At 34.9% G+C, this 23,122-nt stretch overlaps 7 protein-coding genes across 15 annotated transcripts; 4 read left to right on the top strand and 3 right to left on the bottom strand.

Annotated features, from left to right (window-relative positions):
• Window positions 1-2,262: 2,262 nt before the first annotated feature.
• LOC128878141 (interferon-inducible double-stranded RNA-dependent protein kinase activator A homolog) lies at window positions 2,263-6,868 on the bottom strand. Of its 4 annotated transcripts, none has more exons than XM_054126073.1 (8): window positions 6,663-6,868; window positions 5,549-5,873; window positions 5,193-5,313; window positions 4,783-5,077; window positions 4,099-4,248; window positions 3,882-3,993; window positions 2,512-2,644; window positions 2,263-2,404 (listed from the first exon to the last, which is right to left on the bottom strand). In XM_054126073.1, exons 2-8 carry the CDS (start codon window positions 5,862-5,864, stop codon window positions 2,398-2,400), a joined length of 1,134 nt encoding a protein of 377 aa, XP_053982048.1. In that variant the 5' UTR covers window positions 5,865-5,873; window positions 6,663-6,868; the 3' UTR covers window positions 2,263-2,397. The 4 variants fall into 4 exon arrangements, with proteins under 4 accessions (XP_053982048.1, XP_053982047.1, XP_053982050.1 ...); XM_054126072.1 differs by having other exon boundaries at window positions 5,193-5,328; window positions 6,663-6,867; XM_054126075.1 differs by lacking the exon at window positions 4,099-4,248 and having other exon boundaries at window positions 5,193-5,328.
• LOC128878142 (5-formyltetrahydrofolate cyclo-ligase) lies at window positions 2,869-3,980 on the top strand. Its single transcript, XM_054126077.1, has 4 exons — window positions 2,869-3,026; window positions 3,143-3,398; window positions 3,529-3,576; window positions 3,664-3,980. Exons 1-4 carry the CDS (start codon window positions 2,916-2,918, stop codon window positions 3,834-3,836), a joined length of 588 nt encoding a protein of 195 aa, XP_053982052.1. The 5' UTR covers window positions 2,869-2,915; the 3' UTR covers window positions 3,837-3,980.
• A 524-nt stretch (window positions 6,869-7,392) lies between the features above and the next one.
• Window positions 7,393-10,939, top strand: LOC128878183 (transformer-2 protein homolog beta). 4 transcript variants are annotated; one of them, XM_054126177.1, is made up of 5 exons: window positions 7,393-7,542; window positions 7,869-8,375; window positions 8,634-8,848; window positions 8,943-9,040; window positions 10,348-10,939. In XM_054126177.1, the coding sequence occupies exons 1-5, from the start codon at window positions 7,528-7,530 to the stop codon at window positions 10,371-10,373; spliced, it is 861 nt and encodes a 286-aa protein (XP_053982152.1). In that variant the 5' UTR covers window positions 7,393-7,527; the 3' UTR covers window positions 10,374-10,939. The 4 variants fall into 4 exon arrangements, with proteins under 4 accessions (XP_053982152.1, XP_053982154.1, XP_053982151.1 ...); XM_054126179.1 differs by having other exon boundaries at window positions 9,693-10,939; XM_054126176.1 differs by having other exon boundaries at window positions 8,940-9,040.
• A 458-nt stretch (window positions 10,940-11,397) lies between these two features.
• On the top strand, window positions 11,398-13,770 carry LOC128878182 (sulfhydryl oxidase 1). 2 transcript variants are annotated; one of them, XM_054126174.1, is made up of 3 exons: window positions 11,398-11,798; window positions 12,042-12,294; window positions 12,378-13,770. In XM_054126174.1, exons 1-3 carry the CDS (start codon window positions 11,519-11,521, stop codon window positions 13,768-13,770), a joined length of 1,926 nt encoding a protein of 641 aa, XP_053982149.1. In that variant the 5' UTR covers window positions 11,398-11,518. The 2 variants fall into 2 exon arrangements, with proteins under 2 accessions (XP_053982149.1, XP_053982150.1); XM_054126175.1 differs by having other exon boundaries at window positions 11,648-11,798; window positions 12,029-12,294.
• A 648-nt stretch (window positions 13,771-14,418) lies between these two features.
• On the bottom strand, window positions 14,419-15,712 carry LOC128878185 (probable palmitoyltransferase ZDHHC24). 2 transcript variants are annotated; one of them, XM_054126180.1, is made up of 2 exons: window positions 15,594-15,712; window positions 14,419-15,488 (listed from the first exon to the last, which is right to left on the bottom strand). In XM_054126180.1, exon 2 carries the CDS (start codon window positions 15,376-15,378, stop codon window positions 14,521-14,523), a length of 858 nt encoding a protein of 285 aa, XP_053982155.1. In that variant the 5' UTR covers window positions 15,379-15,488; window positions 15,594-15,712; the 3' UTR covers window positions 14,419-14,520. The 2 variants fall into 2 exon arrangements, with proteins under 2 accessions (XP_053982155.1, XP_053982156.1); XM_054126181.1 differs by having other exon boundaries at window positions 14,419-15,501; window positions 15,594-15,675.
• Window positions 15,713-16,308: 596 nt separating this feature from the next.
• On the bottom strand, window positions 16,309-17,849 carry LOC128878010 (thioredoxin domain-containing protein 15). The gene is made up of 4 exons (XM_054125767.1): window positions 17,563-17,849; window positions 17,264-17,478; window positions 16,968-17,194; window positions 16,309-16,882 (listed from the first exon to the last, which is right to left on the bottom strand). Exons 1-4 carry the CDS (start codon window positions 17,645-17,647, stop codon window positions 16,528-16,530), a joined length of 882 nt encoding a protein of 293 aa, XP_053981742.1. The 5' UTR covers window positions 17,648-17,849; the 3' UTR covers window positions 16,309-16,527.
• Window positions 17,850-18,312: 463 nt separating this feature from the next.
• Window positions 18,313-22,912, top strand: LOC128878196 (uncharacterized). The gene is made up of 4 exons (XM_054126206.1): window positions 18,313-19,064; window positions 21,003-21,242; window positions 21,664-22,047; window positions 22,154-22,912. Exons 2-4 carry the CDS (start codon window positions 21,006-21,008, stop codon window positions 22,892-22,894), a joined length of 1,362 nt encoding a protein of 453 aa, XP_053982181.1. The 5' UTR covers window positions 18,313-19,064; window positions 21,003-21,005; the 3' UTR covers window positions 22,895-22,912.
• The last annotated feature ends 210 nt before the right edge of the window (window positions 22,913-23,122 follow it).

The following is a 23,122-nucleotide window of genomic DNA, read 5'->3' as shown; positions in this document are numbered from 1 at the left end:
GGAGACACGATGTTCAAATTAAGCGTAAAGAAGGAACTGATATTTTGTTCCCCTTTCCTTTTTTGCTTTTTATTTATTCTTTTCCATCTCTTGTGATTCGAATTGTTTCAATTCATGTCGCGTTGCAATGAACACCGTTACGCCGCCATCCCATATATAGATAGTGAAGCACATTAAAAAACATAGCGATAAGCTAAGTAATATGCAAATATTGGAAAACCTCCACTAATTCTATGCAAAGTATAGCTTGTAGAATACCATTCATTAAAACTAGAACTTATCGTATTATACATATAAATTCATGCTTTTTTGTTTCATTATCACATGTAAATGTGACTGTGGGCTCTGCTCCACTCGTTAACAAATTTGCTTTCACTGGTCGATTTTGACAAAAACAAATTTGTCTCTCAGAATGATTTCGCAATATTATAGTTACAGAATCGAGGCTATTCTCGGTAGTAGTCATAATTTATGTACAATTCACTGAATTTGATGTAACCGTCTCTTTTTCGTTCTTCCTTCGAGTTTTCACGTTATGGATTAATTCGGTCATTACATTATAATCGAGCTTAACGCGCTATGCCCTGCCATGTCACATTGAGTGATGGAAACAAGTCAAAATGATTTTTTTTTTTTGTGCTTTACCCCCTTTTTAACTTTCGTGTATGTGTATCTTTTTTGTACATGTGTATACGTATAAAATCATTTCAGGCAGAATTTTCGAACGGCTAACGCAATGTCTATTTAACGTGTATTCACGCAACTTTGCCAAAGAAATACCAATTACCGCTTTGATGTCTATTACAACGACCATGCAGACTGGTTAAAATTTATTTCAAAATGGATCAAAAATTGAAATAACTTCTACCATATCTTCCGCGTACCAGCAGTTCAAACAAATTGGCAAATTTGCAGATACACGCGTGAACGCCCTTCGTTCGAACAAATAGTCGCAATACACAATCCTATTCTGCGTCGTGCACCTTCCCCTTTTTATCTTTCTTCTACTTGGGGCTACAAAAAAAAAAAAGAAATCATTTTTACTTGTTGAATCTTGGTGGCCTCCTCAATCGCGGTATCAGTTCGGTCCTGACCGCTCTAGCGTAGTTAGGAGCAGCGTACTGATCGGTCACAGCAATCGGACTCTGCAGGCTTTGTATGAACATAGGCGAGTCTTGTAGTTGCCCCACGCCCGCTGCTTGATATTGATACTGGCTGTTCGCTATATCCGCCGTCGGATAATGATTGGGCTGCACGAACTGAGGTGGATTGTCGTATTGCGGATACGGGATGGAACTTTCTGCGGAGAACTGAGGAATTACTGGGTTCACATTCACTGGGGTAGTCGCGAAACTGCCAGGATCGTACGTCTGATATTGATTCAGCTGACCAAGTTGCGTTGTACTGAAGGGTGGTGATTGAGGGAACTGGGAAGTGTCGGGGAACAACACGCTCGCAACAGTCGGTTGAGGGAAACTGTCGGGTCTAGGATAAGGCGACATATTCGCCGTAACATTACTTAAACTTTGAACATTCGGAATACCAGCTATCTGCGACGTGCCATAACTATGAAACGTTTGCCGACTATGGTCCAAATCTTTGATACCGGTTTGCAGTGGACTCCCCATGTTTAATTTAGATTTGGAATTCAGACCGCCTATCTCATTGTGCTTGATTCTTGCTTCCGTCACGAACGGGTGACGAACGTTCACGATACTTTGCGGGGCGCGTAACGGAGGAAAATTGATCGGCGCCATTTTTGACGTCGGATTTTGTTGCTCCAAAGCTTTTCTAGCAACGGCAAAGGCGGTGTTGTCGTTCCGAGACGCTGGCCGGGAATGTGCACCGGAAGAGGTCACATGGGTGTCCCTGTGCAATGCTTGAACGGATGACTGATTTACAAACCTCGATGGTAAATTCATAGCCGTGCTACTTCTCGTTTTGTAATCTTGATTGCTCACGGTGGATTCTTTGTAACCAGGCTGAATCTGATAATTCTTCATTTTAGAATCGATTTCACTGGAAAACTTTTTAGCGGTATAATCTTTGGACTTGGACGTATTCTCATGAGAAACATTACCACCAACACAAGATGCAGTAACACCTCGTACACTAGTAAATTTAGAGTTAGATGGATTTGTGGTTACGATCGATGCATTCTTTGATAGCTGTTGTTCGCTTGATTTTAAATTCTCGTTGTTTCCGATATTCTTTTTCATCGATGGATTCATCCTGCTCGCAGAGACCGTGACGCCCGACGTTGTGGCCATTGTATTCAAAGTGTCATCTTTGTTTCCTGTAGCGGTACTTACTGCTCTGACCGACAGCTTGGATAGCCTGCTTTTGTTCCCCGCATGATCAAGTTTTTGACCACTTTTACCCTTGTCCGACACTTGATTATTCGCTGAAAAAATTTTAGGATCTGAGTTGTTATTCTGATTTACGGACAGCAAATTGTTGTGGGATTTGCAATTGATAGTGACAGCTGGCAGGAGCAAAGCGCTGGCTCACTTTTTAGTCATGATTTTGAGATACTCCAGAGCGTTTTGAGCAGCACTAGCTTGAGCATCCTTACTAGTAACACCGCAACCATAGCAAACTGCCACTGGCAGAGTAGACAGTTGCACAAGGCACTGGCATTTACCTGTAACAAAATATTTTCTTAATTCAAACCTATGTTCAAATACAATTATCCTTTATTTTTATAAGCAATAACCCTATGGAAAATTAACTGTCATTTATGCATAGACCAACTATTTAGATGTACTGAATGACCTATGATAACTGTTACATAGGCCATACACTTTATTTCAAAACAACTCCTGGAAGTAAATATGTTGCTACCTCTTATATAAGTATGTATCTTGTATTGATCTTTTTTCATTTGGTTGCAAGACTACTAAGATACTGGAATCATGTGTGGAACCAAAGCTGCCAAACTTCTTTTACGTAAAAAGATGAAAATTGTTATTGAACAACTTAATTTTGAGGAGAAACATAGACAATCAAAGAAAGTGTTTGAAAAAGTAAGTATGCAGAAAAATAATGAATGCATTATAATAAAGGAAGAAGAGGTTATGTTATACTTCTATTCCACACATGAAATCAAATTTCATCAAACAACATGTTTATCTATATACAGCTTTGTGCTTTGCCACAATTTCAAGAAAGCAGAAGGATCTCATTATATTTAAGTACGAAAGATGAAATTGATACAATAGTAATATTAAAGCATGCCTTTAAAACAAAAAAGGAGGTATTTGTTCCTAGATATAATGGAAAACAAATGGAAATGGTTAAATTACTTTCAATGGAAGATTATGAACAACTACCATTAACTAAATGGAATATCAAGCAACCAAAGGCTGATGAACCAAGAGAAAATGCTTTGGAAACTGGTAAAATTTATTTACACAAACATTACCCTAAATAATAATACTATTCTCTAAGTTTTTGCATTTAAACTTCTCTTTAAAATTGACAGAACATCAAAATTATATTGAGAATTAATAAATTTATTTATCATAGGTGGATTGGATTTAATACTTCTACCAGGTGTTGCATTTAGTGTGAATGGTAAGTTAACATTAATTTTGATTAATTACCAATGTATAAATAAATATTTATGATCTTATAATAATTAATATATATATTATTAATCAGGAAAACGTCTAGGACACGGGATGGGTTATTATGACAAATTTTTGAAATCTTGTTTCATGAAACAACAACAAAAACCACACTTAATTGCAGTGGCATTTAATGAACAAATACAAACAGATATACCCACATCAGAAAATGATGTAATTATAGATCTTGTACTTACAGAAAAATAAATATATTTCGTTTAAAAATAATGTTTAAAAAAGATGATAACTTACCACTGAGAGACTTTTCTTCGATATCAACGTAAGTCACTTCGAATTGCTGCTCCGAAGCAATTTCTTGCAAAAATTGCACCAAATTTATATCGCCAACGTTCAAGCACGTATTCTGTAACAAAAAGATATAATAAAGCAAATGTTAATGAAGCTATTTTATCATTGAAATGCTTTAAATCAATCGAAAAAAAGAGTATGTTTTTAATTAATTACGAACCTGTAGTTCAAATAGCTTAATACCAGTTGATGACTTCAGACTTTTATGAAATTGTGAAACTTTAAGACTATGAATAGTTGTTAGCGTTGAAATTTTGCTACCTTTCAGATCAGCATAACGGGCACTCACATTTGCATTTCTTTGTAAAACCTATAACGGACAATTAATATATGTGAAAATTTAATTATATGCTAATCATTGGGGACAGATCACCAATGACTGCACTAACATTAAAAGTAAATTGAAGTGGAAATGATCCAAGCGTGTTTATTGTATAAAATATATGTTGCTGTGTAAATGATTTTTAGTAAAAGTACATATAACACATACATATTACAGAAGTAATTTCAGAAATTATCCGTTATAGATTAATGGTGATCAGAAAGGTAGCTTATACCTCAAAATACTGATTGCAGTGCCAAATCACTTCCACTTCACTAAGCATACACACACATTCACAAAAACTGTACACATACAAATACACAAAAGCAAGTTATGTAAAAAAAATGAGCGTTAATACGATATATCATTTATCATTTTGAAATAAAGTAAAGTGAAAACATAAAAATACATAAATTAAATAAAGAATGATGTTCATATAAAAACAAGCATTCATATTTAATTTTAAATTATTTAAAATATTACGTAGATTAAATATAATGCGGGTAGAAAAGACATTCTTACCTCATCCTCGTCTACATTAGCATTTTCAGTATTCATATCATCTAGAGCTTGCCACATTTTCTGAGCCGCATGCCTCTTGGCAACTTTCTTACTTTTCCCTTGACCAACCTCACGATACTTTAAAATAGAGCAAACAATAGTGAATTGTCTTTCGTGTGGTAGACCCTCCTCATTTTCCATTGTATATTTTGGTGGAGGCCAATGACGCGACATACATATTTCTTGCAATGCGCCAATTGGATTTGTGATTATTTTTTCTTCTCCATATCCTGTTAACTCTTGTAAATTTTCAGATCTGCAACAAATAAATGAAGTACACTTAATTTTTATAATTATAAACAATTTCAATTCATTGCTTTTAGTATTTACAATATTTTATACTAAAAAGAGAATATGTATAGTTCTCTTACTCTGATATATTATTTGGAAGCGGAGAATCTGAACTATCACCATTCAATCTGCACAGCTTATCCAATACTGCACGTGCAGCAGCATGTTTTGCCTCTTTCTTTGACTTTCCAGTTCCCACTGCTGTAACAATTGGATCTGCTTCAATCACCAAATACTTATCACCTACCACTTGAGTTCGATAGTAATAAATATAACTAATCTCTCAAAGTTACAAAAATTTCAATAATGGAACAAATAATTCTTATCAAAAATACAAATTTAATTTTGAATTATGTATATATATATATTATTATTATTATTAAGGCTTTGATAATTTGAAAACATAAATAGTGCTTCACCAAAATTAGATACAAACCAACAATATCTGCAACAGTAACTCGATAACGAAAAATAGGCTCATGGATAGCACCTTCTACTTGTATTAACTCATACTTTGGTGTTGTACCCCTACGAGAAAGTAATTCCTGAAGAATAGAAACTGGTGTTTTGTTGGACAATGATTTCATCTCCAATTGAGCAGCCTCACTTATCGGAAGTTTTTCCACCATCAAACTGTGTAATGACGATCGAAATCTGTTGCGCCGGTTAACATTATTCGAATGGTTAGGAACCCCACTTACACTGGCCATCATATTAGGCCCAACCTGTTGTGGTTGATGCATTTCCTCCATTTTTGTATCCTACAGATAAAAATAATTTTTCTTTGTAAAAGATGCAATCATATTTTAATATTCACTTATATACTACAACTAAATAAATCAATAATTACTTTTCTTTGAATGTCATTTAATTATGAATATCCCATTAATTCAATTTTAAACTATACATTTAACAATAGTAATTCAACAAATTAAAATAGGTTTAATCCAAAATAAAGATGACAAATATTTAAAACATACAAAAGTACTTTCACAATATTAGTTTGTGTTCATAACATATGTAATGTACACTTTAACAAACTTTATCATAATTGTGATGCAGAACAATGTAACAAAACAAAATTATGAATAATACATAAAATGTTCAATAATTTCAGAAATTATGCTACCAAGTATATATTTCATCAATACGTTGCTTATAAAGTTCTCGTAATACAGAAAACAATAAATACTAAAATGTCAAAACAATGTGTAAAATCATTAAAATCCGATAACAATGACAAAGCTGTAACGTTATTCTAGTCGAGCAGTTATTGACGAATTTAAGGTCTATGTAAAACGGTAGGAAACCCGGCTGGCGGCCATGATTGTTATAAAATTCATTGATTAATTCTAGTATGTAGAGCATAGAAAATACATGAAAAAAATATAAAAATTAAGTCTTCTCATTATTAAAATGAGTATAAAGGCATTGACGCGTTTCATCGTTGGCAAGATTTTATTTAAAATTATGATAGAAAGGGGCACAGACCAACCGGTTCGCAGTATCGTCCGCTATACGAAATCGAAAAAGTCACTACCTTTACTTACAATTTTCAAATGTTCTATGTGACTAAGCTGGCTCCTTAACAGGCCAATTCCTATGCGAAAAGCGAATCCCGCTTTTTGTGACCGATCCAAGTCTCACAAAAAGCTTGATCCGTTTGACGACAGAAAAATGGTTCGCTGACTACCGGAGAATCTTCCTCGTTTCTGTCTCTGCCGCAGTATGCGATGTGAGTAGTTTTTCTAGATGCAGAAACACGCGCATATTTCTGCGCAGGTGCATCACTGGGAATCACTGGCGATTTTATGGAAACAAAATTCACCCTGGTTATTAATTCTAACGAGGAGAAAGTTACTAGCAATGATTACCCCTCCTCTCCTTCGCAATGTACAGCCCTGTCATAGAATAGTGCCGTAGAATAGTTTTGTAGAGTTGAAACTTACAAGGGAATTTACTATAGTCTTGGAGAGTAAAATCGTCATCATACGAAAGTTTACTAATTTCCATTTTTGAAAATCATTTGAATATTCAAACTTTTTAAAATCCTACAAATTTGAATTGAATATCTATTATTAAATTTAGAAGGAAATGCGTATTAAATTTCTCTTTCATTACGAGAACTTTAAATCGCACGTAATTGTAATTCGTAATATTGTTTTACATTAAAACTGGCGCCATTTCATAGAAATTATCGCCATTTACAATTTTAACAATTGTTTCCTGGCAACAGCGGATGTTGGGGTATTTCGCATTTGTATACCACCTAGAATCATTTCCGGTTGTTGCCCGCTGAAACTGCATAAAGATTGTACGCCATTATTGCACAGAGACGCTACGGTGTATTATTCCAAACGTTTTCATCGGTTTTTAGTACTTGCCACTACATTTATTCACGTTTAAAGTTGCACAATGAGTGATATCGAGGTAATTCACATATTTCTTTTTAAAAATATAATTTTTAGTATAACATCATAAATATTACAATTGCAACAACATGCGGCTGGCCACAGCCATTATCGATCGATGAACGTTTAACTATATTTCAAGCGTGTGTTATAAATTCTAATGATGTTTTTCCATTATTTATTATAAAATCGATTTCAGTATTAATCAAAATTACATTTCTAATATTTAATCATTCCATTATATATTAGTTAGCGTAAATATATTATCCTTCGTGATCAATTGAAAGGTTAAGCTTAAAAGTAAACTAAAATTTCCTTGGAGATTTATGATAAGTTTATTTTCAGCGAAGCGGTAGTCGTAGCGCAAGTCCTAGAAGACCAAGAACAGCAGACGGAGGTTTGAGAGATTCGCGTTCACATTCAAGATCACGTAAATCACGCGAACGCAAGGAATCCCATAGGCCGGTAAAAGAATATTCAAGATCACGTAGCCGTTCTGTATCAAGAGGAAGAAAATCATATCGTAGCAACAAGTATGCCAGTGCAGGTCATCGTGGTAGTAGTCGCAGTCGTAGTCGTTCTCCTTACAGGGGTGGACGGTATTCTCGAAGCCGATCTCGCTCATACTCACGCTCCCGTTATTCCCGTGAACGCGACAGGAACATCTATCGCTCACACTCTCGCAGTCCTATGTCGTCTAGACGACGGCACGTTGGTAACAGGGACAACCCCTGTCCTTCCCGATGCCTAGGTGTATTCGGACTTTCCATTTTCACGACGGAACAACAAATTCATCATATCTTTTCCAAATATGGACCTGTCGAACGTGTGCAAGTTGTAATCGACGCAAAGGTACTTAATATATTGACATACTATAAACTTAAAAATAGAAAAGACTGATATTAAGCATTAATATAACCCCTTAAGTGTTATGTGGGGAATAGCAAATTTGGTCAGAGATTTAGAACATTTCATGCGATAAGTTTATATGATATGTTAAAGGCCTCTGATCACATGTATATTTAATTTCATAGAATAATTATGCATTAACATATATATATGCACACACACATTTATGCATTCAAAGGTTTACATAAAGCTTTATTTCAGACCGGACGTTCTAGAGGATTCTGCTTTGTATATTTTGAATCATCTGAAGATGCTAAAGTAGCAAAAGAACAATGCACAGGAATGGAAATTGATGGTCGAAGAATAAGGGTAGATTTCTCGATCACGCAGCGAGCTCATACGCCTACTCCTGGAATTTACATGGGAAAACCTACACACCTACACGACAGAGGATGGGATGGACCTAGACGTAGAGAGTAAATATAAATTGTCTCTGTATTTTATAGAATATGGTAACTCAACATATTAAGTTAAGTTTACATTCAAAATTGATTTGTTCTGGAAAAGAAGCAGTTACAGGGGAAGCTACCGACGTTCACCCAGCCCATACTACAGTCGCAGACGTTCACGCTATGACAGGTCTAGATCACGCTCCTATACACCACCACGTAAGTTCACTGTTTATCCTTTTACACCATAGTTTAATATAAGCAGTCTACATAGATATGTGTCTTTTTTCAACATTTTTATTACATGATACAATTAATTGAATTTCCACGTTTAGGAAAATACAGAATCAAGAACTCATTGATTTGATATTGTATAATTCGCCAAATCTTACTGTACCAATATTAAAGTACATTAATATTGTTAACTCGTACATAAAAGTTCCGGTTTTAAATTATTTTATATAATAATACACCTCTAATGATGAAACTTTTCAAATACACGTTAAAGTACGTAATGACGGTAAAATATTTTTATCAATACGAACCTATAAATCTAATGAAAATTGGTTTTTAAATAATTTTAACGTAAAAAGTAACGTACCTATTTTTAAATGTTCAATTGTATTAAATTACTTGAGAAGGCTGAAGTTTTTACGTTCCGAGTGGAAGTGAAATGTGTAAGGCTAATATAATAGTAGACCGCTTATATTTAGTTCAAACAAAATGCCTAAGTACAAATAAGTAGTTAAGTTAGCAAGAATGGAAGACAGGAGCATCAAGAAATGCATCCAATAAATCGTACGGTAGTAACTAAGTGTAACCCATACCCTGGGTCAAACAATCATAGTTTTTGTTGCTTAATGAATTTCAGGTCGATATTAAGTGACACGAGTGTGATGCGAGAGGCCAGGTGTTTGGGAGACCATTTGTGTGACTTGACCCTTTGACCTCAAATTTCTTCTAACAATACTGTACCGGGTCAAAAAATGCAAACGCTACATTCTGACTACTATTCTTACCTTACATAATTCTGCATCATATGCAATTAATATACAGCATTTAAATAACGATATTGTACAATATCAATGAATGAGAACATAATATGCAAAGGAGTGTAGCATATTCTTTGCATGAAACAGTAAGGTTAGAATGGACGTTAAAAAAAAAACCTTATTTTCATAACGTTTCTATTGCTTCCTAAACAGCTTTATGAAGATAAGGTTTACGTTATTGTAACAGTAATAACTATAATGTGAAGGTTGGAATATAATTGAGTTTCTATTTTCCTTTGACGATTTAATTATTTGCTTAAAAGTTGTATTCCAGCCAATTTGGACATTAATTATCACTGACAAAAAAAGTGGTATGAATCTGGAAAATGTGGTATTCCTTAATGTTTATATGTGAAAAGAAAGAAAGGAAAACGAGAAACACATTACACACAGAAAAAGAACGATATAAAACAAAAAAAAAAAATAAAATTAAAAATAGAAGTAAGTTCTCTAACCTGTTTGTTTGTTTATAAGGTTTTGAATCAAGAGGTATTGGATGATAGAGGGAAGTTTGAAGTTTCACTCTGAAAAAATGAAAGTTTTGAAAAGTCGAAGACAAGATATCTGAAGATGTTTGTCTTGCTCGAATTTTGAAGATCTGAAGGGTTTTTCGCGCTTGTGACAAAGAATATGATCCGAATCGCATTCATTTCCGGCTGAGAAGTCTCAAGCCTAGAAGAACTGCAAGCACTCTGTAAAAAGCAAGCCTCAAGACAGTAAGAAATCGTTGATCGTCAGGCCCCCAGTGGTTGGGGGTTGAAACTGGCCGAACGTTTAAGAAAAAGTTCAAGAACCATCGAAATCTTTTATAAGTAGGGAAGAGCGTAAGGTGCTCCAAGGTTTATACCGATCATATTCTTTATCAGTTGGTTTGGTTACATGGTATATCCGTAATTAGGTGTTTATAAAATAAATAAACGTATATACCTTCGTCCCCATTCCCTCCACCATCCCAAAACCTCCTATATCCTTAAGGGTGATGTCCTATTGTTTTCATTTTATATAGGAATAAGCAGCGGCTATTCATATTGAAACAGCTAATAAACGATGTTTTTAATATAAATGATTAATTAGAATTTGTCTTTACATAGCTTTAAAAAAAATTGTCTTTGATTACAGATTTTTTTTTTATTTATAAGCGATTTAATGTTCTGAATACTTATAAAATCAAAGAATTTTTCAAGGAAAGATTCTGGTTTATTTAATGCGTAATATAATAGTAATTTGTATCATTTTCAACATCCTGTTTTGTTTATATAGTTTTTTCACTGAACAGAATATAATTAAAATATATTTATTTAATAACTATTTTGTACAAATTCAATTATATTTGTAATCCGTGATTTTATTCAACTTCTGTTTGTTCTCGATTAATATAAATTTAAGTCTACAATTAAAAAATAAATATCCATTTATTTAACTAGTATGCGCTAATATTACAATACCATCCTAATATAAATAAAATTTTATTTACAAAATTTCTTTCTGAATGTAAGATAAACAAACAGCCGCGTTCATATGGTCTAGTACACTTAACTCATGAAAATAAACCCGTTTGCAAAACATGTCACAGTGAAGCGCCATCATAGAAACGCGGAGTTATAATTGTTGTCTAAAACCGTATGTACGATTGTCATAAGGAAACATGGAACACTTTGATGTTGATCTGTTATTAAAATTTTGTTTAATCAGTATAATAACAGTAAATTGTAACGGCGCACCGCCACAAGACTCGTACCAAAGTCAAATACCTACATACGGATTGTATAATGCCAGTGATAATGTGGTTATCTTAAACGTCACTAATTTTAAGTCGTCTATCTACGGAGACACCAAAGGATGGTTAGTCGAATTTTATAATAGTTGGTGCGGCTTTTGCTTCCGATTTGCACCATTATGGAAAGCTTTCGCTAATGATGTTTACGGTAAATACTGTCATTGTTTTAAAGTATGAATTTGTAAAAAGTACAATGTCAATTATTAACGACAATATATGTGAGATCATATTTAGTAAACACTCCAAACAGCTGTTTATGTTTTAATTTTAAATAAGCAGTAGATATAAAGCATCATATAAATATTGTTAATGTTGTCTTTTTGAGTATATATTATACATATATAACAGTAAACATACTTTACAAATAATTTATTTCAGTTATTCTTTTTAGCATGGAGAGATATTGTAGCCATCGCTGCCATAGATTGTGCAGATGATGACAATAACCCAATTTGTCGGGAATATGAAATTATGCATTATCCAATGCTTAAATATTTTTCTGTAAATGCTCATCCATCATCATTAGGATTGTTGATGGAAAAATATGATAATGTGAATGAGCTTAGATATAATTTAATTGATTTGTTGGAAAAAGAACAGCAAGAAGGACGCGGTACTTCATGGCCTAATATTACACCATACAGGTATGTAGATGTTCATATTTTTATAATGTATATTTATCTCTCTACAAATAAAATTAATTACTCTTTTCACTACAATATTATAGAAATTATGAAACCACAAATATTTGGAAAGCTGTACAAAATAGTGTAAAATATTTCTTTTTACTATTCGAAAAGACAGATTCGCATTTGGGTGCAGAAGTTATATTAGATACATATAAGATTCCTTCACTGCAAATAAGAAGAGTAACATCTGATAATGAATTATTATGCGAGTCAAATAAAATTACCAATTTTCCAAGGTTGATAGTTTTTAATCGTAATGACACACAAAAATCTATTAAAATCAGAATACCCACAAGGGAAGGCACTTATAACACTATTAAAGAATACATGATTTCGAAAGGAGAACATATAGAAGAGCATGTTCTTACGAAAAATCAGTCTGCAGAAATTGGAAATCATAAATTAAGTATTAGTGCTCCAAAGCAGTCCCATGAAACGGAAAAACCAGAAAATACAGAGATAACTGGTGATCACTTGTATCAGTTAGATTTAGAGAATACTTTGAGATATTCAATTAGTCATGAAATTCCATTACATAAAGTAATAAAAGACGAAAAGATGGATGCATTACAAAAGTATCTGAGTGTGTTAGCTGAATGCTTTCCTCTAAGACACAGCAATATCTTCTTAGAAATTATTCGCGATATAGTTAAAAGAAGAAGTAATATATCTGGAGAGGAATTTAGTCAAATAGTAAAATCTACAGAAGAAGAAATGTCACCTGTATATTCAGGGCCCTCGCAGTGGGTTGGATGCAAAGGAAGCAAGGAAGGATATCGTGGATACACTTGCGGTCTTTGGACAATGTTTCATATGCTTACAGTCAATTTTGCTATTAAACACAAAGATACCGAACACGAACCAAGAAAAATACTAGAAGCAATGCATGGATACATCAAACAGTTCTTTGGATGCGCGGATTGCTCTGAACATTTTATAGAAATGGCTGCAAAAAAGAAAATGTTCGATGTATCTAATACGAACGATAGCATACTATGGTTATGGTCAGCTCATAATGAAGTAAATGCAAGATTGTCTGGCGACGGTACAGAAGACCCTAAACACAAAAAGATTCAATATCCGGCAGCAAAGCATTGTCCAAATTGCAGATACGAAAATGGTACTTGGAATGAAGAAAACATTTTACATTATCTTAAAACAAAGTATTCCTATAAAGGAATCAATTATTATGGCTCGACTAACAAACATAAGGATAATGGTGATAAAATGAAAATAAGACAGGAAAGACTTGTATTGAATAAATACTCAAATAGTAAAAAGTTTGGATGGGATTTTACAATTTTTGACATAAGTATTTGTGTTGTATTATATGCTACATCTACTCTCATACTTATATTAGGCTGTGTAAAGTTTGCTGTGAAAAGGACCTACAGAAAAAGAGCGTACGTTAACTTACTTGGGAAAGTATGACTTTTATTTTTATTCATCAAAATTTGTAAAGTTAAAAAGAAATACATTCTAAAGAAATTGGAAAGAAAATGATCAAAGCATAGCTATTTATATATTATATGTACATATTTTATTCTTTTTTGTCACAATATTATTTTTTTCACAAGAATGTTGTGGTTGTAGCTTAAAGTAAGTTTTAATTGCATTTTAAAAGGTGATGACTTATTACATGTAATTCGTAATGGGGATGTATTTATTCTTGTTTGATACAAGTATTGTATATTTGAAATTATTATACCGAAGTTAAAAAACGTGATAACTAAGTAAATTTAACATATACAATTTTTGTAATGATTATCTTTTTTGTCGAAAATTTCTTATAATATTACTTAATTGCAGCTATAAAAGTTCAAAGTTTGATACGCATATTATCATATATTTAAAACGATTATGTTTCAGTAGAAAATAGGTCATAAGACACATTGAAGTTCATTGTATAACATTAAATGATACATGTACTTTTAAACTAGTCCTAAGAATGTACAATCATGTATTCTATCATCATTTATAATATTTTCAATAGAGAATAAAAGTAAGAATAGAAACCCTTGCACAACATGTTTTTTTAATTTTTATGTGTAAATATTGAAATAAAGGTTAACATTTGAATAAAATTCTAAACTGCAGCTTATTTTATTTGATAAATTGTACATAATTACTTATGTATTTCACTTTTCTATATGTTTTTATACAAAGCTAGATAAACAGATTTTATTTATTTTTAGAATTAGCATATTGCCACGAGTTTGATGTATCCCATACTACACCATTATGTGGTAATTGAGATGTTACATAAGGAATTATCCATGTTAAATACCACCGATCGCCTAACACCTCTTTTACATTTTGTTTCCACCCTAAATTATATATATAAATTCTTTTATTACTTTCATTAGCTATACTACCATTAAGTATTAAACGAAAGTGGTAAATACACAGGACACCTGTGTATAACATTCCTACTACAGATACAATGTACAAAAGTAAATAAAATTGATCTATGGATCCATCGAATCCAAAAACGAATATTGCTAATGGAAAAATAATTTTTATAATTGACATAGGAAACTCAAAATGAATTCGATTCCAAATAAAAATATTATTATAACAAAAACTGTATGTTGTTGCTATAAATAAATATAGCAGAAACATGATGAAGTATCGATGGTTATAGTGACCAATACAACAACCAGTGAAAATGCAATGGTGGTCCCTTTTTAAAATACAAATATCACATATCGGGCAGTGCCATGAACGTGGGGGTGCAAGAGTTTCGCAAGTAGCACACAGCCTCCAACCATCTTTAGTATTCGCAGCACTTATTGGCATGATATCTCTTCTGGTACTGGTGTCACAGAAAACTGTGTATGTGAAATTTCCAACTATGTTCAGCATGATAAAGTTTCCAAAGAGAAAATGTCCAATGTATAATAATGTTTCACTTTCATGCACTGTAGGCAAAACCACCCATAATTCAAACCAATATAACAGAGGCACAATTGCTAATATAAAAGTCATCGAAAGGAAGTCACTTAATGTGCGAGGCCAGATTTTTTTTCGCATAATCATTTTTACGAACTTCTTCCTTTCTTTTCGTGGAACACGTGATTCTACTTGGTGAACACGATTACTTCTTAACGATGTGTATTCATTTCACAATAATACTGATTTATTTTAACCTAAAAGTTAGTACTACAAATCATTCTTTCTTTAATTTTTATTTAACTGTTCGAACGTCGACTCGTACATCAGTTAATAATTTCATGTATCACATTCATACTTACCAAAGGTTCTATTGAATCCATTATTTTACATGTAGATAAATTATCATATTATAAATATGGTACGCGCCATTCGATTTCTTTTTAAACTTCATTCAATAGGAGCCATTCGGAAAAACCACCGCTCACTAAGCCGCTCATTGAGCGGATTTTAGTACTAGTGGCGCCATCGGTGGGAAAACGCCCATCTAGCCATCTAGCGGTGAAAAAGTAGAACTACTTCTCGACAAACTTGAGCAGTTTACCGCGAGATGGCGCCACCGCTACGTAGTTTTTTTATTATTTAATATTCATAAAAACAGCTTTAATACAATAAATAATGACAGTTTAACAATACTAAAAGCATCGTAAAATTTAAAATCATTATTGAATTGAGTTTAACTAATGTTTTTTGCATTTAACTTTTTCACCAGGCTTTTCCAGTTGTGGCGCCATCTATCGGTGAGAAACTGGAACTATTTCTCGACAAACTTGGGCGGTTTGCCACAGATGGCGCCACTAATACCAAAAAAAATAATTAAAATTAAATATTTTTAAAAGGTATTTATTAGTGTAATCACGCATGCGCTAATAAATTTTATTATTTTTTACACTCATTATTTAATTTTTTATCAAGGTAATCATAAGGAAAATGAGATATTAAGTTATTTTTTTTTAAAACTTCGTAGGATTATCATTTCATTTACAAATATACATGAATTTTTTATACATAAATAAATGAATGTACAAAATAAAGACGAGTTATTCTGAATAATGATTAAGCAAACTAGTTTTCTAAACAATATTTATATTACTTATTTATTAGGATATATTTACATTGTCTTAATTAACAATTACCACAAATATTATCACGTAATTTAATAATCTGTTAATACCATGAGTACCATTTTATGTCATGCCGTTGTGTATGGAACAATAAATAATCTCTTTTAACGTTTTAGTCAACATGCTCGTGTTGTGCATTACTTTCACGCCATGTGTTCTGGACTAATTCAACAAACTGCTGCCACCATCGGCTTTGCAATGTAAAATATAATGCACACGTTGCGATGAAGACCCACGAAAGAACTAGACAGTAATCTGTTTCATTCGATGGTGTACTAGAAACAGGACCAGCAAAATCCAAAGATGTAACGTATAGCGATCCATTTGATTGTAGATTAGTTATGTGCGTTATAAACCTCCAAAAATATTCGAGCTTGTAGACAGTTCCATTAAACTTTGCCACAGGTTTCCCATTGTGAACAAGCATCAGCGTAGGAACACCGACAATTCCATACTGAGCATTGAAGCTATAAGAACACAAAATGCATCAATTTTATGTAATCACGTTCTCTACGTTATTTTTAAATGTAGTTCAATATTTCGTAATCTTACTGTTGATATTTTATAGCATCGATTGCCACTGCTTTGATATGTGGAAACGAGCGTGGTATCGCATTGAAATGCGGTGCTGCTTGACTACTAAATATACACCATCTCGCGTAGAATAATACTATTACGCATGTTCCTGGTAATAGTCTACCTTCCTTGTTGTTTATGCTTCTATTCGTTGAACCAGGTTCTAACATTAACAATTTCATTAACCTGGTAGCATTGACGATCTACAATAATGTCAGCAATTATACATGTATAGATGACAAAGAAAATATTCGCCAATGTTGAAATGTTACCTCTACTGGTCCATAGACCTTATCCGTCAAACAATTGACTTTAGTCACATTGGAGGAAGAATTGTTCACTGTCACGTTCGACTCGATGGTTTTATTCTCTTCTATCTGTATCCCTTCTCCTGGGTCAGGATCATTCTCTTGATCCGAATTTTTTGAAGGAATCGATTGTATCACCTCGCATTCGTCCATTCGTCCCAACACATTTATTATTTGAACTAAACAAACAAGAAGAAAAATTACAGGCTGCTCCTTACAATTGAAACGCGATAAAAAAAAAAATGAAAACATTCACGACTTACCTAAAATTATGACAAATAAACACAGGTTTCTTCTAGAGGCGTACATCTTACGTACATAACCTAGAAATTGCACACGCGTCTTCATCAAGAATTCAAAAGCAGATGCATTAAATTAGCGAATGATGTAAACGTGGATTCGAGATATTCAACGAACGATCATAGTTACGACATGATCTACAACGAGGCACTCGTGACAAACAAATTTTTGCATTATTTTTATTTTCAACTCCGATCATAGGACAAAGAAATAATCGACTATCCAACCCTCGAATTTCGAGGTCGTGTCGATCAACTATATCGCGAGTCGATTTATTATTTACACGATTTAATTTCCTTGCTTTTCGATTCGCGTTGATTCCGCTCGTTCGTCTGAAAATTAAATTAAATTAGTAAATAAGTTTCATAAATTGCTAAGATCACAAAAAAAAAAAAATGGGTAACAGGAAATACTTATGTATTTATAAATACATGTATGTATTTGGCGGAAAAATATGATACGCTGTTTTATTCGAGTTTTATTTATTATAACAACTTATAGGAAGTTTGAAAACTAGTATGTCCTTACCTAAATATATTTCTGATACGTACATATAATATATGATAAATAATTAGACTGGGGATCTTTATGCAAAATAAAATTTTCGCGAACGTTTCTCGAGGGCATTCATACGCTTTTCGCATTCAAAGGGTTAATAGACTATGTATTAGTTATGTTAATAAAGTTGTAAATAATATAGACGCGAACATAATATTATAATGAGTACATGCAATACATAATATAGCAATAGTAGAAGTAAAAAGTAAACATATAAATGTATGGGATGTGGCGTATTTATTATTAATAAATTATTATCAATATTAATATTAATATTAATAAAAGACGTATTATTAAAAATTGTACTCCACATCCTATACTTTATAATTCTTATATATTATTTATATAGCAGTGAGTATTATAATTCTTATATATTATTTATGTAGCAGTGAGTAAAAAGAGAAATAAGAAATAAAAATGCAATTGGAAAAAAAATGTCCATTACCGAGTCTCGAACCCACGAACTTTAGAACATGAACCTGTACCGTAACGCTCACAGCTAAAACAGCTTCTGTTGAGAACTTGAATGTTTCCATATATCTAGTAACCTGTTTAAAGCCATTTTTTATAAAAACGGCTGGCCAGATACCCCTAATATTTTGCACTTTTTTTATGCCCATCAGCTCCCATAATTTAAGCCCGGTCTCGTTGAAAAAGTGCTCCGGATCGCGACCTTCCCTTGTAAGGATCAAACTCGCTGCTTTCGAGTGCGTTCTACGCGCCGCCGGAAGAAGAAGGAAAGGAGGACCAAAGGAAGGAGTAGGAGTCATCGCGCGTATCCAGCCACTTTCATTGTTATTCGATCTGCCTTGATCCGAAGGCGCGAGCCGAACGCTCTATTCGCATCTCACGGAGAAATAAGATTTTTCCACCTATCGGAGACGATTAATCACGCTTCGAAACTTCAGTGAGTACATAAAATTTAATTAGCATCTTTCGCTCTTGAACCGCGCTGTTAGTGCCGCCTTTTCGTTCGCGATAAACGTAGACGGTTTCCTTAAGTTGCGTCGCGTCGAATGGGAACTCTTTGCGTTTAGTTGGAAGTTCGTAACTCAACAAAAAGAAAAAGTACGTGGATAACTGTGTAGGATAGTTTATTAACCGTTGATATCGTAGACGATAATTGTTTGTTCGATATTAGTCTCAAAGATGGAATTTACTTCTGACTGTTAAATGGCACATGGGATAGAGGAGTTGCCTGGAAGTCTAATCTCGAAGATCGCGAGATCGAATCTCGATCTTCTCATTCCTCGACTTTCCCAACAATTTTTCATTTGTCGCGTTTTTCTGCCTCGAATTTCATTCGGTTGCGTTTTTTCTATCGTTAAGAAGAGGTGAATTATTCGAGAAAAAAATGTGAATTCATGGGAAGCGTCTGGAAAACGAAATATATCAACATCAAGACGGCCACCACCTACACATCCGCCCGTATTAGCATACAAAAATACTTGAACTGACCTTATTCTCCGTACGGCCGAGATTCGTTCATTCACTCCGTGCAGACAATGAGATTTCGTATCTGGAGTCGTATAAAAGTTGCGTGTACACCTCGCGTGCGCTATTATACATACAAGTAGCGGCAGCGCGTTTCGATATCGGCCAATTAGGAAATTGGGAAACCCGGCGCGTTGCATCTCTCGCTGGGAAATCGTGCATTGTTTTCCACGCTTGTGACTTCGATAAATCATTTCGACGCACGAGAATACAAGTCGGTGGTTAACAATGGTCTAAAGTTTAGGCTCCAAACAAAGGGTCGCGTTTAGAAAATTAAGCAGAATTCGTAGAGCAATCTCGAAGCTGAAAAGAAATTAATCTCTAAAAGCAGTTTCCGTTGTCGATGAGAAATATCGGTGAGAATCGGTGAGAAATATCGCGATACGGAGCCGAGGAGAATTAAATAGCAATCGACGAACAGAATGGAGGTAGCTCGCGTTGAACAAGGCGTCCGAATTATACTTCCTGGTTTCACTCGATTGTCGCTGAAACAAACGGAAGGAAGACGCATTCATGCTCTGTTTCAGCGGCTCGTATTCACTGAGTTTCTACAGGATACGTCCGCGGAGATATTTTAATAGCGTTCGGCCACGTAGATGCGCCTTCTTTGCCATCGAAATGTCATCGCTGGCGTTGTTTACAATAGGTAGATTCACAGGGATGTCCCCTTGGGTTTGGTTAACGCGATAATAACGATATCAAAGTGCCGACAGTGACGAAGTAATGACCGGAATGCGGATTTTATGCATTTATCACTTACGGCAATACGGGAGACGTGAAACATATATACGTAATGTATGGATGTATACGTAATACGACGTGTACACATTATATATATATAATATGTACATATAATATGTACGCGTCATATTACGTATACATACATACATTACGTATATTTTATGTATATGTATATATATACATAATAATACATTATATATATACACACAATAAATTGAATATATTTTACCTTTGCACTTACCTTTTCTTTACGTTTGGCATGTATTCAGAGCCGGTGCAAGGCAAATTCAGCGCGTTCATCAAAGTATTATTATTTAATAATCATCATATAAAAATATATGTAATATGTAATAGCATTTATAAATAAATAATTTCTCGTTGAAAAATTTAAATGTAGGATTTGAATGTGAATTCAGACCCTGCAAAACTTTTGAACCGGCCCTGCGTGCATTTATTATATTAGTTTGCATAAAATCCACAGTATAGTAATAATGCAAGTGGAAGTAAAGAGTACAAACACCAAATTAGCGAGGTTTTTGGATAAATTAAAAAAGAAAATCCTACAGTCCTATTTGGGAAATTTTTGATCTTTAGATTATGGTTTATGTAGGTGATGTCGGCGTTGAAGCTACCAGCGGCCTTGTCGTTGGTGTTCCTGACGGTCAGTTTCGGCCGCGCAAATATCGGGAATTGGGAAGCCTGCGGCGGAAGATTGGAGCGTGCCCTGGATGCACTTCACAGAGACTCCGTTAGAAGAAACAGATTGGAGGAGGAAGAAGCTGGAACGTCCTATCAGCAAGAACTTCGTTCTGCACCACTTGAGATGTCAGTCTCCCGGATTGCTGTTAAAGTAATATTTATTGCGCGTATCGCATTAAAATCCTCGCAGGAAAGTCGGTATCGCCCAATTTTCCAGAGTTTCTTATAAAATGTCATGCTATATTTTGCTTGAGGGTAGTTGTGTTATGCTGCATTGTGATTTGTTGTCGTATGAACGTGGCTCGGTTTATTCAACACAATACCACTTTATTATTCCATTAAATCGTTCCTACCTATACCATCATTATATCATTCATGTCTTCATTTGCAACAAAACGATCTTCCATATGAGCTCTATGGCCTTGTTCTGCATAAAGCAGCAATATATCCTTGCTTAAGATTATCGTATGCATAATTTGCTGCAAAAATTCGAATAACTAAATACTGCAATTAAAAAGCCTATAAATAGGCTCCCGGTAAATAAAATGTTAACCGTCGTTTCGATGTTCCAGCTGCCGCAGGGTGACGCAGAGACTGGGAATCCATGGGCAAGAGTAGAGAAGTGCGTGTACGAGCCCAGCAACAATTCCCTGAAGACACGAGTAATGTTCAACGACCTCTCGGTATCTGGCATGGTGTCGCTGATGCCGAGAGACCATCAGCCACCGATTCCAGCCGAGTCCTGCAAGATGACGTTGAGACTTCGTCGAGCGGGCATCGATTTCTTAACCAATCCTATCGCTCGCGGCAGGGGACAGATGCGAATTCGAACGGAGTCTAGTTTCCTGGAGCCCAGGTTCGCCTCTATTTACGCCTACGACTGCCACGCGAGGCGTTTGGACAAGCAGATCAAGAGGCAGGACAAGTGGCCGCCGTTTCATCCCCATCGCGACGAGGTAACGAACGTGGCTCGGTTTATTTAGTTCCTTTCTTCAGTTTCTCGTGATTAATCTTGAAGTTAAAGTTTAATCTTGAAGTTAAAGCGGTCGTTATCTCCCACAGTTCACCGTGCTGTCGCTACCACCGGTCAATGACTACGAGGCAGCGGAGCCACGTCAGTTAGTCGGCGTTTCCAAGGAAGTGGATGTCGTAATCCCGGACGAGACGCGTCAGTCTCGGTTCCTAAGTCGGCCAGTTTCAAAATTGGGCATTTGGCGAAAGAACGTATGGCTCACCAAGCCGGCATCCCGCGAAAGGAGGGATCTCCTGCGGTCGGGTGTCCTCGAGGGTCCTCCGAGCGTCCACCGCTTTCCAGGATCTGTCGAAACGGCTAGGAAAGTCGGTCGTCGCTCGAGGAGGGTCTCGAGATCAACAGCGACGATCACTCCTCAGGATTTCGCCACCGCGTTGACCAGGAAGAGGCTCGGGACGAACGAAACCAGCAACTGCACCGAACGCGAGGACAGTTTGGAGAACGCCACGGATATTTTCTTAACGTGCGCGAACAACAGCGAACTGAAGACTAATTTCAAGAGGGAGTACAGCTATAGCGCGATCAGCGACGACGATCCACCCGAGACCAGGCAGCTGTACGTCGACGAGAGTTTGGACAACATCTTTCCGGTTGATCTAGAGAACGACAGCAGAAGTTGGCAGTCCAAGGAGCACATAGCCAGAGAGATGGAGGACGTGTTTCTGAGAGGTGCTAGCCAAGCATTGACCAGATACATCGAGAGACAGCTCCACCCAGCTATCAAAGAAACCCTCATGCTCTCCATGGGGTACACTATCAGCTATGGATAAGGCGCACCTTGTCTTCGTTTGTCGTTAACGGTTCTTAAGGTGTTAGTCGCAGCCAGGAAAATGAAAACGGACACTTTCCTGTGTGTTTCTTTCTGAACGATTCTTTTATAGTTCTTTAAGACATACTTTGTGATATATTTACGTTTCATTAATGAAAATTATTATTTAATACTTAAAAAAACACACACACAAGAAATTGTCCGTTTTCATTCTCCTGACTACGACTAA

This window comes from Hylaeus volcanicus, chromosome 6 (genome assembly GCF_026283585.1).
Source record: "Hylaeus volcanicus isolate JK05 chromosome 6, UHH_iyHylVolc1.0_haploid, whole genome shotgun sequence".
In the NCBI taxonomy this organism is placed as follows: domain Eukaryota; kingdom Metazoa; phylum Arthropoda; class Insecta; order Hymenoptera; family Colletidae; genus Hylaeus; species Hylaeus volcanicus.
This window is presented reverse-complemented; position numbering and strand designations above follow the sequence as displayed.